The following is a 15,968-nucleotide window of genomic DNA, read 5'->3' as shown; positions in this document are numbered from 1 at the left end:
CAGGTATAGGATGCCACTAGGTACACTGAGTGTTTGCTAGTATAATGGCTTGGTTAGAATGAGTTGTAGTGTGCAACGCAGGCAGACGCGCTCTGCAAATGTCTTTGCACTAGTGGGACTATAGCAAAGTCCAATAGCCACGTATAGGATGCCACTAGGTACACTGAGTGTTTGCTAGTATAATGGCTTGGTTAGAATGAGTTGTAGTGTGCAATGCAGGCAGACGCGCTCTGCAAATGTCTTTGCACTAGTGGGACTATAGCAAAGTCCAATAGCCACGTATAGGATGCCACTAGGTACACTGAGTGTTTGCTAGTATAATGGCTTAGTTATCAGTTGGAGTGTGCAGAGGACAAGAGGGTACAGTGGCAGGATTGTGGTGCTCTGGGTAGAGGAATGGAAGACTGCCTTTCTATTCCCTCCTAATGGTGAAATGCAGGTAGGAAATCCCTGACCTGGGCTACACAGACGCTGTTGCTGTTTGCAGGACCTGTCACCTATGGCTCTCTGACCCTGCCGGTTGGAGCCCTTAAAAGGACTGCTATAAAGTGCTCTCCCTAAGCTGTCTAACGCTGTGTATGCAGCGCATACAGCTGTATCGGCTATAGGACTCAGGAAGACGGAGCTGCGACAGTGATGTCTGACACCAAAGACGCAGAAGGCAGATAATGGCGTCCGTGAAGAAAATGTCCGGTTTTATAATGCAGGGACATGTGACATGCAGATCCTATCACACATGCCGTTGCTTCTCTGGCTCAAAGTCCACTTAGCTGTGTGTGTGTCTGGGATTGGCTGACATGCTGGCCCGCCCCACAAGACGCGCGCGCTTAGGGAAGGAAGACAAGAAAAAAAAAAAAAAAAAAATGGCGATCGCCATTATAGAAACAGCAGTGATCTGAAGGCGCTGTTCACGCACACTATACACTGAAATGTGATAATAGTTTGATTCACAGAGTGACTTACACTATTACAGCAGAAACCAAGCTATGATTTAGCTGTTTTTTGGCTGCTAGAACCGTTCTCGAACGTTTCTAGAACTACCGAGCTTTTGCAAAAAGCTCGAGTTCTAGTTCGATCTAGAACATGCCCCAAAATCACTCGAGCCGCGAACTGGAGAACCACGAACCACGAACCGCGCTCAACTCTACTCCCCATACAGTGGTTCTGCCCCCCACTCTGCCACCACACACACTGACACATACGGTACCGGTACAGCCCCACACGGCACCCACACACATATCGTACCGGTACCGTACACACACACACACACTGACACATACAGCCCCATACGGCACCCATACACATACCGTACACATACCGTACACATACCGTACACACACACACACACACACACACACAGAGAGAGTTTCGGAACTTACCGTTACTTTCCTTCGATCTCCTCTGCGGTGCCGGGCTGACGTATCTGATGCCGGGGACGCTGGACCAATCGGAGCGAGCGCCTGCAGGCGGTGACGTCACAGCTGATTCGGCCAATCAGCTGCAAGCCGGCTGACTGGCCAATCACAGCTCGAGCTGATGGCCAGCAGGGAGCCTGTGACTTACAGGCTGATCGGCCAATCAGCTGCGAGCAGGAAGAGCGGTGACCCGGGACGCGCCGCAGGCCGGTGAGATATGCGGCCTTACATTACATTACGCCGCGACCACCACCCATAGGCGGCCTTACATTCCCGGGCCCCCCGCTACCCTGCCTTACAATCGGGGGGGTGCCCTACATTGGCGGACCCCCCCGAAACCCCCACCCTGCCTTACTTTCGGGGGGGTCCTACTTTCGGGGAAACACGGTAATTTAGTCCTCTAAGAGACAAGCAATCAAGACGGAAGCCCACTCGCTTTCCTTTTGAAAGAAAGATCTATTATAGTCTCCTCTTCTCAATTTAGCTCTAATTACCTTGGCTACCAAAATTATACTTCTTTAATGACTCCATGATGAATCTCAATCATACGTCGTGCTAGCGGTGTTTCATGTCAGTTATATCCAAGGTGTTCTCCTGTCTTCTTTCTAAACTCCTTTTTATCTTCCCCACGTAATTCAGCGGACACATGCAGGGGCCATGTGGACTAGCCTTGCAATCTTAAAACCACACAAGAAATTATGAAAGACGACAAAAAATCTTAATGATTTAGAGATGATCTACAAAGAGGAGTGGAGGAAATATTACATTCAAATATTTATTGTAAGCGTCTTAAAAGAGTTAAATGTAATTAGTGGGGAGTGCGTAAATAACACGTAAATAACGAGAGGGAATCTAGATTGTGGCATAATGGTGAAAATGATATATATGTATATGTATATATATATATATATATATATATATATATATATATATATATATATATATATATATAGTTGTGCCCTGCACTCTCTCTTACAGTTGGCAGAATAACGGATATGGAACACCCTACCCATCAAAGCACTAGAAAAAGTTCTGCACGGATTCATCCAACCACAATCAGTGCAGTTTCCACATCAGGACAAAAATGCACACTTTTTTTTTATCTGGCCATGTACTCTTAGAAGGCAGTTTTTGGTATAGACTGTGTACCAGATAGTCACTAAGTGAGTGTCATTTACTGAATGTGACACTGGGGGCTGATTAAATTATCCTTTAAAGAGGACCAACCACCAGGATTTTCCTATATAAACTAAAGCCAGTGCTATACAGGTGCTATCATGCTGATTCTAAACATACCTTTAGTTGTGAGATCGGATCTATACTTTCTGAAATATAAGTAAGTAAAATTTGTGAAATCTGTTTTTTGATCAGAGGTGCAATGGAATATCTAAGAGGTGGGTCGGGTTTTGATAGTAATTCCCGCCCCTGTCTAACATAAAGAAGATAATCTAGGGAGACCCATCATCTCTGATATTGTGACATTAACTGAGAATATCTCAGGCTGGGTGGAGAACAATCTGAAACCCTTAGTGAGGCAAACACCATATCCAGGACACCACAGACATTCTTTGCAAATTATCACCCCTGAGTCCACTTCCAGATGATACAATATTAGCCACCGTGGATGTATAGTCTCTTTACTCCAACATTCCTCATGAAGATAACATTGCTGCATTCAAATGTTTTATTCAAAAAACATTCTGGCCACAGAGCCAGCCCTGCAATTTATCAAGTTTTTGCTCCATCACAACTATTTTTCCTTTGGGAACAATATATACCAACAATGTATGGGCAGTGCCATGGGAAGCAAAATGTCACCACAATATGCTAACCTGTTTATGGCTAAACTAGAGGAGGGGTTTTTGGCATCTTGTGCTATTAAACCTCAGGCATACTTCCACTACATTGATGATCTACTAATAATCTGGACAGGGTCAAAAAATAATCTGTTGACCTTCCATAATTATGTAGGGTCGGTTTGGGCATTGGCCGAGGCCTGAGGTTGTGCTCGTGCACCCGCCCGACGCACTACATGAAACAAGGTTTGGGTGTGTGGTGGAGCCTGCATGGTGTGGTTACCTGAGGGCTGCGGTTTATTTTCACAGGCTGCCAGTCCTGAAGAATCACAGACACACTCATGGTTGCTGAATAACACTTTACTGTAACACTAATATTCTTCTCCTTTGGAGAGGCACAAGTTCTTTACAGGCATTGTTACACAGTGTAACACGGCTCTTCCCATATCAGCTATATACAGAGTTACACCGGCTCTTGGGAGTATACAGATTCTCCACTCTGGGTCTAAGGCAAGTGGTTTCTCCCCTAAGCATAGGCTACCCTGAGTTTTACATCTGAGGACCCCAGAACTGGCAATATCAGAATAAGGCAACGATCTTCTCCCGCACTACTTCAGTCTGCCTGCTGACCATGGAGGCGCTGCTGATATATCTCCCAGACACCGCTCTGTAACATCCTTCTGTAGGTCTTCAACTTCAGTTTTCCTCCTGCCCAATGCTTCTGCCTGTTCTCTAGCACACCACCACACAGCTCTTTCTTTCTATTACTTGCTTGTCTTCATCTCTAACACATACTGACTGAAACAGGAAATCCTACCTCCTATATCCCCCTAACCTGTGGGCCGGGCTTCCTTCATTAACTCTTGCAGATCTGCCACTGTATCTTTTATCTAAACTCCCTTCTAGCACTTAGAGAGTTCAGTGCCATGTGGTGGTAGCTGGCAGGACTGTGACATAACCCACAGGAGCACTTACATATAATACATAAAATGCATAATACAGTCAACACATAAAATACACTGTCAGAGTAAAACATTCTTCGGGGGGGTTCTATCCGTAGGACATCCTCCTACATGACCATTAACAAGTTCCACCCAACTATCATGCTCACCCTCAACTTCTCAAAGTCCCAAATACATTTTCTGAATATGACCATACAGTATGTGTCAAAAAACGCTACCACACAAACATAAATGTATCATAAACCCACAGGACATCTGGCATACCTGAGATGGAACAGCTTTCATCCAGTACACTAAAAAAAAAAATCCATCCTCTACAGTCAAGCTCTGAGATACATTTGGATCTATTCAATGAGCATAGAAAACTACACCTGCTATCACTGATGGATACATTCCTACAACAAGGATACCATCCCATTGTAATAGATGAACAGATACACAGAGCTTCAAGGATCCCAAGAAGCAACCTCCTGGATTTCAAACATAGGGATGATAAAAACAGGGTGCCTCTTGTGGTCACATGCAAACCCCCATATGAGCATTCTAAGGAAATTTGGTGCTGATTTTTAACCCATATTCCACAGAGACTACAGGCTGAAAGAAATATTCCTAGAATTACCATTTCTTGCCTACAAGCAGCCAGAAAACGAAAATAATCTTCTTGTCAGAAGTGTCCTTGCATCACCATCAGAGACGGTCACATCCCTTGTAACAGTAAAATAATTCAGGACCTGTACCCACATTTTACCAACAGATACAGTCCACATACCCAACACAAATCAGGACTATAAATAAGATCATGGATTTCTTTTCATGTACATCCTCCAATGTGGTATACATGATACAATGCACAAAATGCCCCAGAGAAACATATTGTATATTGGGGAACAAAGCAAAAACTACAAATGAGGTTGAATGTACACAGGCACACTATAAGGAATGAGCTGGATACACTTGTGGGAAGACATTTCTCTGGACTTGGAACACAGTGTGGCAGATTTAAAAGTCTCAATTCTGAAAAGTCATTGTAAGGACGATAGAGAGAGAACAATCTGGGAATTCAAGCTGACAAAAATATTCCAGCCTTTAAAGTGTAACCGTCGTTTTAATTTTTATGTCATAAATCAATAGTACACAAATTTGCTTCTCTTTCTGCCAGAATTGATCAGTCATTATCAAAATTCTCAGTTCTGAGATAAAATCTATATTCAGTGAAGACTTTCCCATTAATGATATAGAAGATGGCAGTTGATACTGATGAGATTCTATGTAGATAGAAAAGGGAGGAGGGGATGGAGCTCTGCACTAGCTCCTCCCTCTGCCTCTAGCTCTTCCCTCTGCCTCTAGCTCCTCCCTGTGCCTGTAGCTCCTCCCTGTGCCTCTAGCTCTTTCCTCTGCCTCCAGTTCCTTCCTCTACCTCTAGCTCCTTTCTCTGCCTCTAGCTCCTCTCTCTGCCTCTAGCTCCTCCTTCTGCCTCTAGCTCCTCTCTCTGCCTCTAGATCAGGGGACTCAAACACACGGCCCACGGGCCGCATGCGGCCCCTCAGGCTGATTCGTGCGCCCCCCAGGCCCGTGCCCCCAGTGACTATCGCGGCAGGTGCAGGGGCCGCAGCCACTGTCTGCGCTTTATGTCAGATGAATGTTTTGCTGGCGCTGCGCTCTCGCGCCGGCAATACAATCATCTGACATAAATCGCTGACAGTGGCTGAGGCCCCTGCACCTGCCGTGATAGTCACTGGGGGCACGGGCCTGGAGGCCGCACAAAGCAGAGATGAGGCAGCCAAGGGAACGCGGGACAGGTGAGAAGAATGGAGGGGGTTTTTGTGTGTGTGTATGTGAAGCACGGCACATTAACCCTTTAGCGACCTATGACGTACTAGGTACGTCATGGCTCCCTGGTACTTAAGAACCCATGACGTACCCAGTACGTCATGGCGAAATCGCAGCCCCGAAGTGGCTGCGATCGCTGCAAATACCTTAGATTCGGGGAGGAGGGGACCTCTGCCTGACCTCAGAAGGAGTGGTGTCTCCTCCCTGGACCTACGGAGGCTGTGATTGGCTGACGAACGCCGCTCAGCCAATCACAGCCACTGTAATGTTTAGCCATTGAAAATGGCTAAAACATTGAAATCCAGCCATGACCAGTGCAGCTCTAGCACTGCTCATTGGCTGGAGCTGGGTGACCTCAGTTTCACCCGCCCCCAGCTCTGATTAGCGAGACCGGCCTTGTGACCAATCTCTCCAATCACTGTGGATCTGGTGCCTGAGAGCGCGCCCCTCAGCTTCACTCCGGATTCTGTAGAAGCTGAGGAGAGCGATCAGTAAGTTATAGCCACTGCCCCCTTTTACCCGCCGCCGCCACCGCCACTGCCCCCCCGACCCATTACTACAGGATGGGGACAAAGTGCACACATTACTATGGGATGGGGATAAGGCTGGGGACATTACTATAGGATGGGGACATTACTATAGGATGGGGACATTACTAAAGGATGGGGACATTACAAGGATGGTCACAATACTATTGGATGGGGACATTATTACTATAAAATGGGGACAAGGCTGGGGATATTACTATAGGATGGGGACATTACTATAGGATGGGGACATTGCTATAGATTGGGGACATTACTATAGGATGGGGACATTGCTACAAGGGGACAAGGATGGGGAACATTGCTATAAGATGAGGGACAAGGATGGACACATTACTATAGATTTGGGACATTACTATAGGATGGGGATAAGGAGGGGTACTTTACTATAACATGGGGTCAAGGATGAGGCACATTACTACAAGATGGGGACAAGGATGGGGAACATTACTTTAGGATGGGGACAAGGATGAGCACGTTACTGTGGGATGGGGACTAGGATGGGCACGTTACAACAGGATGGGGAACATTACTAAAAGATGTTGGTCAAAATTTCTATATAGTGCTAATTGTAACACTATTAGTTACAAGAAAGGAATAAAATGTAAAAAAAAAAATATATATTTTTTTATATTTAAACAAAGAATGTGCCCGTTTGCTATAATAAACAAGTGAAAATGTTCAAAATCAGTGATCCAAAGGTGTGTAAAAAAAAATTATATTATATATTGTACCAATAAAAAAATGTCACTTTGTCCTGCAAAGAATGCGTCCCCCCCCCAAATTATTTTTTTTTCCTCTGTGCGGCCCATACACCCAGCCGAGTTTAAGACCCCTGCTCTAGATCTTCCTTCTGCCTCTAGCTCCTCTCTCTGCTCTAGCTCCTCTCTCTGCCTCTAGCTCCTCCCTCTGCCTCTAGCTCCTCCCTCTGCCTCTAGCTCTTACGTATGCATCTAGCTCCTCCCTCGGCCTTTAGCTATACCCTCCTCCCATCATCATAGAACCTCACCAATAATAGCTACCATGTCCTATCTCATTAATGGGAAAGTCTTCACTCAATACAAATTTTACCTCAGAATTGAGAATTTTGATAATGACATAAATTCTAGTAGAGAAGGAAGCAAATTCGTCTAATAACATATTTTACAAAGTTGCTTATTTTCATGTGTACTATTGATTTAGGAAATAAAAATTAAAAAGATGGTTACGCTTTAACAATAGAATTCACTCTAAAGGGTGCTTTACACGAGACGATCTATTGTGCGATAGATCGCCGGGGTCACGTTTTTTGTGACGCACATCCGGCGTCGCTTGCGACGTCGGCCTGTGTGACACCTCCTAGCGACGCAGTATTGCTCACAAATCGTGAGTCGTGTACTCGTCGCTAGGTTTCAGAAAATCGTTTATGAAACATGGCGCCGGTTGCTCATCGTTCCTGTGGCAGCACACGTTGCTCCGTGTGACACCATGGGAACGATGAACATCGCTTACCTGCATCCCGTGGCTCCCGCCGGCTATGTGGAAGGAAGAAGGTGGGCGGGATGTTTACATCCCACTCATCTCTGCCCCTCCGCTTCTATTGGCCGGCCGCCGCGTGACGTCGCTGTGACGCCGAACATCCCTCCCACTTCAGGAAGTGGATGTGCACTGCCCTCAGCGACGTCGCCCGGGAGGTAAGTACGTGTGACGGGGGGTTAACGAGTTTGTGTGCCACGACAATCAATTGCCCGTGACGCACAAACGACGGGGGCGGGTACGATCAATCGTGAAATCGCACGATCGGTCGTCCCATGTAAAGCAGGCTTAACAGCTGGATTTATGACTCACTACATGGAGACACTGCACATCTCCAGATCACTAAGACATCACTTCCACCATGTCTCCATTTGTAACAAAAACCTTAGCTTATCTTTCCTTGGCTTATCTTCAGGAGGCATCATCCCATCTTTCCTATGCACAAGTTCCCTGTTCTAACAACTTGTAAATGTTGTTCTCTAGTCTCGGTGATTCATTTAGTAAACCCACCTGAAGAAGGACCCTCTTTGCTTTGAAAGCTGCAAATATCATTTTTATGGTTAGCCAAGAAAGTTATCACTCCTAGAATACTTTTGTCATTTTTGGACTCAAGCATTTACATCTACCAAGATAAAAATTCCTTTCATTTTAGTCAGAATTACAAATAAGGAATTTTACTAATGTGCTTTAATTCTTAATGTTACGCCACTGGTCTAATTTCAGACCCCTTCTCTTGGTTCTGGAACTTTTTTGTGTTCCTTCTGACAAAGGCACAATATTTTCTCCTTCCTTGTAAGGTTATGTGCACACGGTCTGGCAACACTGTGTCCTGGACACAGTGTCGTCCCTCCTGCGGAGACGTGAGTGCTCTCCGCAGGAGACCACAGCTGCCCGTGCACTCGATCAGGAAGAAGAAGTGCCTTAATATCATAAAGTCCCTCAATCCAAAAGGAAACAAACCAAACAAAAAAAAAAATTGACATGTAATAAAGTTGACTGCATGTGTGGACCATTTCATTAGCTAAACCAGTTTCCTTCTACATGTCATCAGCAGCTGAGAAGGAATGGAGGCTGATGTAGCTAACTATTTTAAGCTACTTTCACACACCCGGCTTTTGCCGTCAGGCACAATCTGGCGAATACCGGATAAAAAGGATCCGCCGCCAGAAGCGTTTTTATCCTCATTGAATTGTATTAGCACCGGATTGTGCCTGATGCCCTTGCATTTCATCCGGTGTGCGCCGGATCCGGCAAAATTTCTGGGTCCGGCTGCCGGAAGGATGCACAAGGGAAGGTTTTTTTTCACTGGCAAAAAAATGCACCATGACGGATCCGGCGCTGTGCGGCGTGTTGTAAAATAAAAGACTATGGGTGCCGGATCCGTGGTAATGCAGCAAAAAAAACGCATTCCACCGACGGATCCGTTATTTTTAACTGAACGTGCTCAGATGTGTAAATTTCTTTCTGGTTAGAAAATTTCTCATTCTCTCTGTCGGTCTCTCTCTCTGTCAGTTTAAGCAAGCATTGTTGACCTTAGGGAGATCAACATATCCACTGCGGAGACACCATCACGTGTTTCTCAACGCAGTGATTCTAGAGCAAAGCCCCCTGGGAAGTATGCAAATGAGAAAGCCGCGGAGACACCATCACATGTTTCTCAACGCTGGCAGGAAACTAGCCAGGTCTTTCACCGGGAAGGAACAACCATGGGAAGGGCAGTCTCCAGTCAAGGAGACCACCTATACCAAACATGGTATCCATCCACAGACAGCCGTTTCGGGGTATTGCCCCTCATCAGTGTGGAGTAGGAATCTGGCTAGTGGGGGCAATGCCTAGTAAAAGACTACTTAAGCAAGCATTGTTGACCTTAGGGAGATCAACATATCCACTGCGGAGACACCATCACGTGTTTCTTAACGCAGTGATTCTAGAGCAAAGCCCCCTGGGAAGTATGCAAATGAGAAAGCCGCGGAGACACCATCACATGTTTCTCAACGCTGGCAGGAAACTAGCCAGGTCTTTCACCGGGAAGGAACAACCATGGGAAGGGCAGTCTCTAGTCAAGGAGACCACCTATACCAAACATGGTATCCATCCACAGACAGCCGTTTCGGGGTATTTGCCCCTCATCAGTGTGGAGTAGGAATCACTGCGTTGAGAAACACGTGATGGTGTCTCCGCAGTGGATATGTTGATCTCCCTAAGGTCAACAATGCTTGCTTAAGTAGTCTTTTACTAGGCATTGCCCCCACTAGCCAGATTCCTACTCCACACTGATGAGGGGCAAATACCCCGAAACGGCTGTCTGTGGATGGATACCATGTTTGGTATAGGTGGTCTCCTTGACTGGAGACTGCCCTTCCCGTGGTTGTTCCTTCCCAGTGAAAGACCTGGCTAGTTTCCTGCCAGCGTTGAGAAACATGTGATGGTGTCTCCGCGGCTTTCTCATTTGCATACTTCCCAGGGGGCTTTGCTCTAGAATCACTGCGTTGAGAAACACGTGATGGTGTCTCCGCAGTGGATATGTTGATCTCCCTAAGGTCAACAATGCTTGCTTAAGTAGTCTTTTACTAGGCATTGCCCCCACTAGCCAGATTCCTACTCCACACTGATGAGGGGCAAATACCCCGAAACGGCTGTCTGTGGATGGATACCATGTTTGGTATAGGTGGTCTCCTTGACTGGAGACTGCCCTTCCCGTGGATGTTCCTTCCCGGTGAAAGACCTGGCTAGTTTCCTGTCAGCGTTGAGAAACATGTGATGGTGTCTCCGTGGCTTTCTCATTTGCATACTTCCCAGGGGGCTTTGCTCTAGAATCACTGCGTTGAGAAACACGTGATGGTGTCTCCGCAGTGGATATGTTGATCTCCCTAAGGTCAACAATGCTTGCTTAAGTAGTCTTTTACTAGGCATTGCCCCCACTAGCCAGATTCCTACTCCACACTGATGAGGGGCAAATACCCCGAAACGGCTGTCTGTGGATGGATACCATGTTTGGTATAGGTGGTCTCCTTGACTGGAGACTGCCCTTCCCCTGGATGTTCCTTCCCGGTGAAAGACCTGGCTAGTTTCCTGCCAGCGTTGAGAAACATGTGATGGTGTCTCCGTGGCTTTCTCATTTTCTCTCTCTGTCGGTGTCAGTCTCTCTCTCTCTGTCTGTCAATCGGTTGGTCTCTCTCTGTCGATGTCAGTCTCTCTCTGTTGGTCGGTCGTTCTCCCCCTGTCACCCCCTCTCTCATACTCACCGATCACCGGCGCAGCGCTGCACAGCTGTCACAGAGCTCCCACGGCTTCTCCTGCTTTAAAAATGCCGGCCGCTCATTATTCCATCTTGTATTCACTGCTTCCCCTGCCTACCAGTGCCTATGATTGGTTGCATTCAGACGAGCCCCCACGCTGAGTGACAGCTGTCCCACTGCAACCAAACAAAGCCGCCAGTGGGCGGGTCTAAATCTTGCAGTAAAATAAATAAATAAATAAATAAATAATTAAAAAAATACGGCGTGCGGTCCCCCCCAATTTTGATACCAGCCAAAGTAAACCCACACGGCTGAAGGCTGGTATTCTCAGGATGGGGAGCCCCAAGTTATGTTGAGGCCCCCAGCCTAAAAATATCAGCCAGAAGCCGTCGGAAATGCCGCATACATTAGATGCAACAGTCCTGGGGCTCTACCCGGCTCATCCCTGGTGCGGTGGCAATCAGGGTAATAAGGAGTTAATGGCAGCCCATAGCTGTCTCTAAGTCCTAGGTTAATCATGGCAGGCGTCTATAAGACCAAAAGGCAAAAACCGGATGTGTGAAAGTCGCCTTACTCAGACAGCCATTAGTCATGAGCGGGTGTGCTCATTACTTGATCGATCATCGGGGTGTTCAGGCATGACTCGAGTACCGAGAAAAATGGAAAACTCGAGCATTTTTAAACTTGAGCGTACCTGAGTACACCAAAGCTCGATCGAGTAACGAATAGTGGGAAACACGCTCACTCGTTCCTAAAGCGGCCTTTACACGCCACAATTTATCTGACGATGTCATCATATTTCGTCATCGTTAGCGACGTCGTTGCGTGTGACACCTACGTGCGACTCCGAACGATTGCAAATAGGGTGAAAATCGTTGATTGTTGACTCGTCGTTCAGTTTCAAAATATTGTTCGTCGTTTAGAATGCAGCAGACATATTGCTATGTTTGACACCCTGCCAGTGACGAACAACATCCACACGACTGCCTTGTTCAAACAATATATCGTTGAATGATGTAGCATTGTTTGTGAGATGTGTACATGTGACCGCTACAAAACGACCTATGAGCGATCTCGGCAAATCGTAACAACGATCTGGGCGTGTTGCATCACTAATGAGATCGCTAGCGATATCGTTGTGTGTAAATCAGCCTTAAGTCTCAGCATTCGGATCTCTACCAGTCTAGAAGTTATCACCTATCCAGTGGATAGATAACTTTTTCTTACTGGAAAAGTCATATCATGACATTATAAGGTAGAATTTAACCCTATAGTTATGTGACCTGTCTACATTCAGATGGTGTCTTTTTGGCCCCCTCCACACCGTATAAAATCTAAACATATTGGCAGCAGTTTTATATTGTAGTTTTTGCTTGGATATAATTATAATCATTCATTTTATATTAAACTATCTGGAAGAGCATTAAGCTAATTTGTTCAACGTTAGAATGCTAACTAAGTTTCAAAGTAATTTTAATATACCGCAATAAATTAATACATTCTTTCAAATCAAGAGAAAGGGAAAGACCTGTACCTTAATCTCCTCATTTAATCTCATTTTCGGCAGTTCATTGCATATTTTCAGCAGCGCTCATATTGGAATATGACTATTTAATTTTCATATATCTAATGGATTGTAACGCTGTCTTTTTAATAGCCTCACGTCTAATAGATTTGTCATGAAGTTTAATAATTACAGGCTATTTCCATTTGAAATAGTGTAGACAAAGAAAAATAAATCTTATTTATATGATGAGTAAGCGCTTGAACGTGATGATGCTCCCATAGGTTAGTGTACTTTCAAGTAGCCGTTAACATACTGTAAAACTACTATATGAATATGGAAAACAACAGAGCACATTTTATCCTATAGGGATAATTATGGTACATTATACTTGATTTGCTCATTAGTGCAGGAGTGTTGCAGTTCTGCAGATATGTGTTGTTATTGGATTGGGTTTTGTTAGTGGTGGAACATCTAAGGCATTATCTATTCTCAACCTTTGGAGAGTTGCACATCTGTGGAGAGAATACTGGTTGTAAGCCGGAGAGATGTAGAGTTAGAATCGTACAAGACTAGGATGGGGTAGGTGGTATGCCATACATTTACTATTGGAAGACTTGTTTGACAGGAGTCATTCCATCACACAGAGAAGCACTAATCAAGGCAAGTTTAACATATATACTGATCATAGTCATACTTGTCTACCTCCTCCGTCAGGTGGCAGTGCTTTAAATTAGCAGAAATTGCAGATAGCAATGGAGGTAGGAAGGATGTCATAACTGGGTGACCTAGTCTCATCCAAATCATCATTTTGTCAGAAGAGTGACAAATCCTGCTAGATTGCATGCACATGCCACCCTTGACCATGGTGTCAACTGTTTTGGTTCTTTGATCTCTAGAGTTCATTGATATAATAGCTCATGTACCATGTACTTAGTTCACCAGGTAGAACATATGGAAAGCAGTTGTCTTCATAAAAAGAGTTTGAGGGCCTCTTTTTTTACAGTCATTTTTATTTACACTAATTAACACAAAATATCTATATTCTGTATGATGGATCACAAATGGACTTTCACTTAAATCGTGCAAATTCAAAACCACTTTTCCCATTTTCTTTATTTCAGATTTCACCTCCATGTTGCTGCTGTGGCTGAAAACTGCATATTAACTGCATATCCATATCTTGCATACCACCGCTCTGATCAAGTCATTCTAAAAAGCGGTAATTCCTTCAATTTCTTTTTTTGCAAAAAATTAACTTGTGTAATATACAATGTTATTAAATTCACTAACAATAAAGGTACGGTGTACAATTATTTTCAATGATCATAATCAGTATTTGACATTACTGTATGTTTAGGAAACATTAAGATAGTAAAAATTCTGAGTTTAAAAAAATAATTGTTCTCTTTTTGAGCAAAACTAAAGACAATCTGCATTCAGGTTTCATACTTATAATTAGTAGATTATTATATTTTTATAAAACTTGAGACTTGGATGTGCTGACGAGGTTTTCCAGTTGAAAAAAGGTATGACCCATAAAGAGGATAGATGATAACTGCTGATTTGTGCGTGTCCTACCCTTTAGCAGTTTGGGGAACTCTCATTCCTGACGGAGATCTTTGATCCTATTATAAGATGGCACAGCAGTTCGGGAACTCAACTGCTGTGCCATTCCCAATGGTGCTGCTGGAAAAAGCCATGTGCACCAGCTCCATAGGGGATGAATAGAGTGATGGTTGCACTTTCACAGTGCGGCTCCATTATTATGGGGAGAAAAGTTCCTTGTTGTGCATATCTAGATGGGCACAAGTGGTCTTACCCCACCGATCAACAAGTTATCATCTATCCTGGTGAGAAGTGATAGTTTGTTGTAAAGGAACAATCCTTTTAACCTATTGTAATGTATTAAGCATAATAATTTGGTTCATTGTTTTCTATCATTCTTACAGTAAAGCTTTGTGCACATTTTGTTTTTTGAACACTTTAGGCACACATACTATAATCTTTCCCCATGCATACACTGAATGTGTACAAAGGTCCCTATTCAACCAGTGTACATTGGGCTGGTACTGGTTTGAGTTGGCATAACTCTTGTTTTCTGTACAAGTCAATTGTGCTTTATGCTATGGCATGCTGGTACAGTAGCATACTGTATGTCAGACACTTGTGTCAGACATATTTGCCAGGGAATACTCAAGTGTCAACAGAGTTTAACAATGATTTATTCTGTTTTTATAGATGTTTTACAAAAGGGGCTGTGCTGTCAAAATACAGATGGTTTTTGTTAGAACAATATTTCAGTGTTGCTTTTTGTATATTATTTAGGCCACAATGGGATTAATGGAAAAAATGGTGGCATAGGGGAAGCTGTTCTACGCCCTTGCCATATACCGGATACTCCTTCTCAGAGCACATCCTCCAGTTCCCTTGGGGCTGTTACAAGTTCCACATATGAAGAATCTATCTCAGGTGAGAAAGCTTTACTTTCATTATATATTATTGTGGAACTATGCTAGTGTTAAAAAGAATCTGTCATCAGGTTTTGGCGAGCGTAACTGAGAGCAGCGTGCTGTAGGTGCGGAGACGCTAATTTCAGTGACATCACTTACTGGGCTGCTTCATAAGAGTAGTGAACTATTGCTGTCCAGTTCTTGCCCCTGAAACACCAGTCTCGTTATGTAGTGTAATGTGAATAGTGTCTTGCGTCTTTTGTATATAATAAGTTATGAGAACTGTGATGATAATGTGTAGATTGTAATGTACTGCGATGTATTATATTGTGTTCCTCTGTAATGTACAGTGTTATAGGTAATAATCGTAATGTAATGTTTTGCAAGAGAGTAGAGATCTGCCCAGCAACAGACAGCAGAGTGAGAAGTAGTTAAGTATTGGGACTAGCCCAAAATGGGAGGAGCTAGTTAATAGAGTAAGAGACGATTCATTCTAGAAGAGTCAGTTCAGTTGCGGAGTGAAGATCTAGTGAACATCTGTTACGGGCGGATAGTTTGTAGGTTGTAAAGATCGTAAACAGTGGGTGGCTTGTGGCAGTAACAGGAAGAGAGGAGATTGGAGACGAAATAGCGTAAACCTTGACTGAGTTGACTGAGAGAAGAATGTGAACAGTGTTGAAAGAGAGACCAATTGACCAGAACGGCCCTA

The 15,968-nt window shown here is 44.4% G+C and overlaps 1 protein-coding gene across 1 annotated transcript in view; it reads left to right on the top strand.

Moving 5' to 3' along the window:
* CFAP47 (cilia and flagella associated protein 47) overlaps nt 1–15,968 on the top strand; it is a 1,094,449-nt gene that overhangs the window by 243,691 nt on the left and 834,790 nt on the right. The window contains 2 exon segments of the mRNA XM_075333814.1: nt 13,931–14,028; nt 15,135–15,278. Coding sequence (XP_075189929.1) covers nt 13,931–14,028; nt 15,135–15,278 — 242 coding nt within the window.

This window comes from Anomaloglossus baeobatrachus, chromosome 2 (genome assembly GCF_048569485.1).
Source record: "Anomaloglossus baeobatrachus isolate aAnoBae1 chromosome 2, aAnoBae1.hap1, whole genome shotgun sequence".
Lineage (NCBI taxonomy): Eukaryota > Metazoa > Chordata > Amphibia > Anura > Aromobatidae > Anomaloglossus > Anomaloglossus baeobatrachus.
The sequence above is the reverse complement of the archived record's forward strand: the minus strand, read 5'-3'. Positions and strand labels throughout refer to the sequence as shown.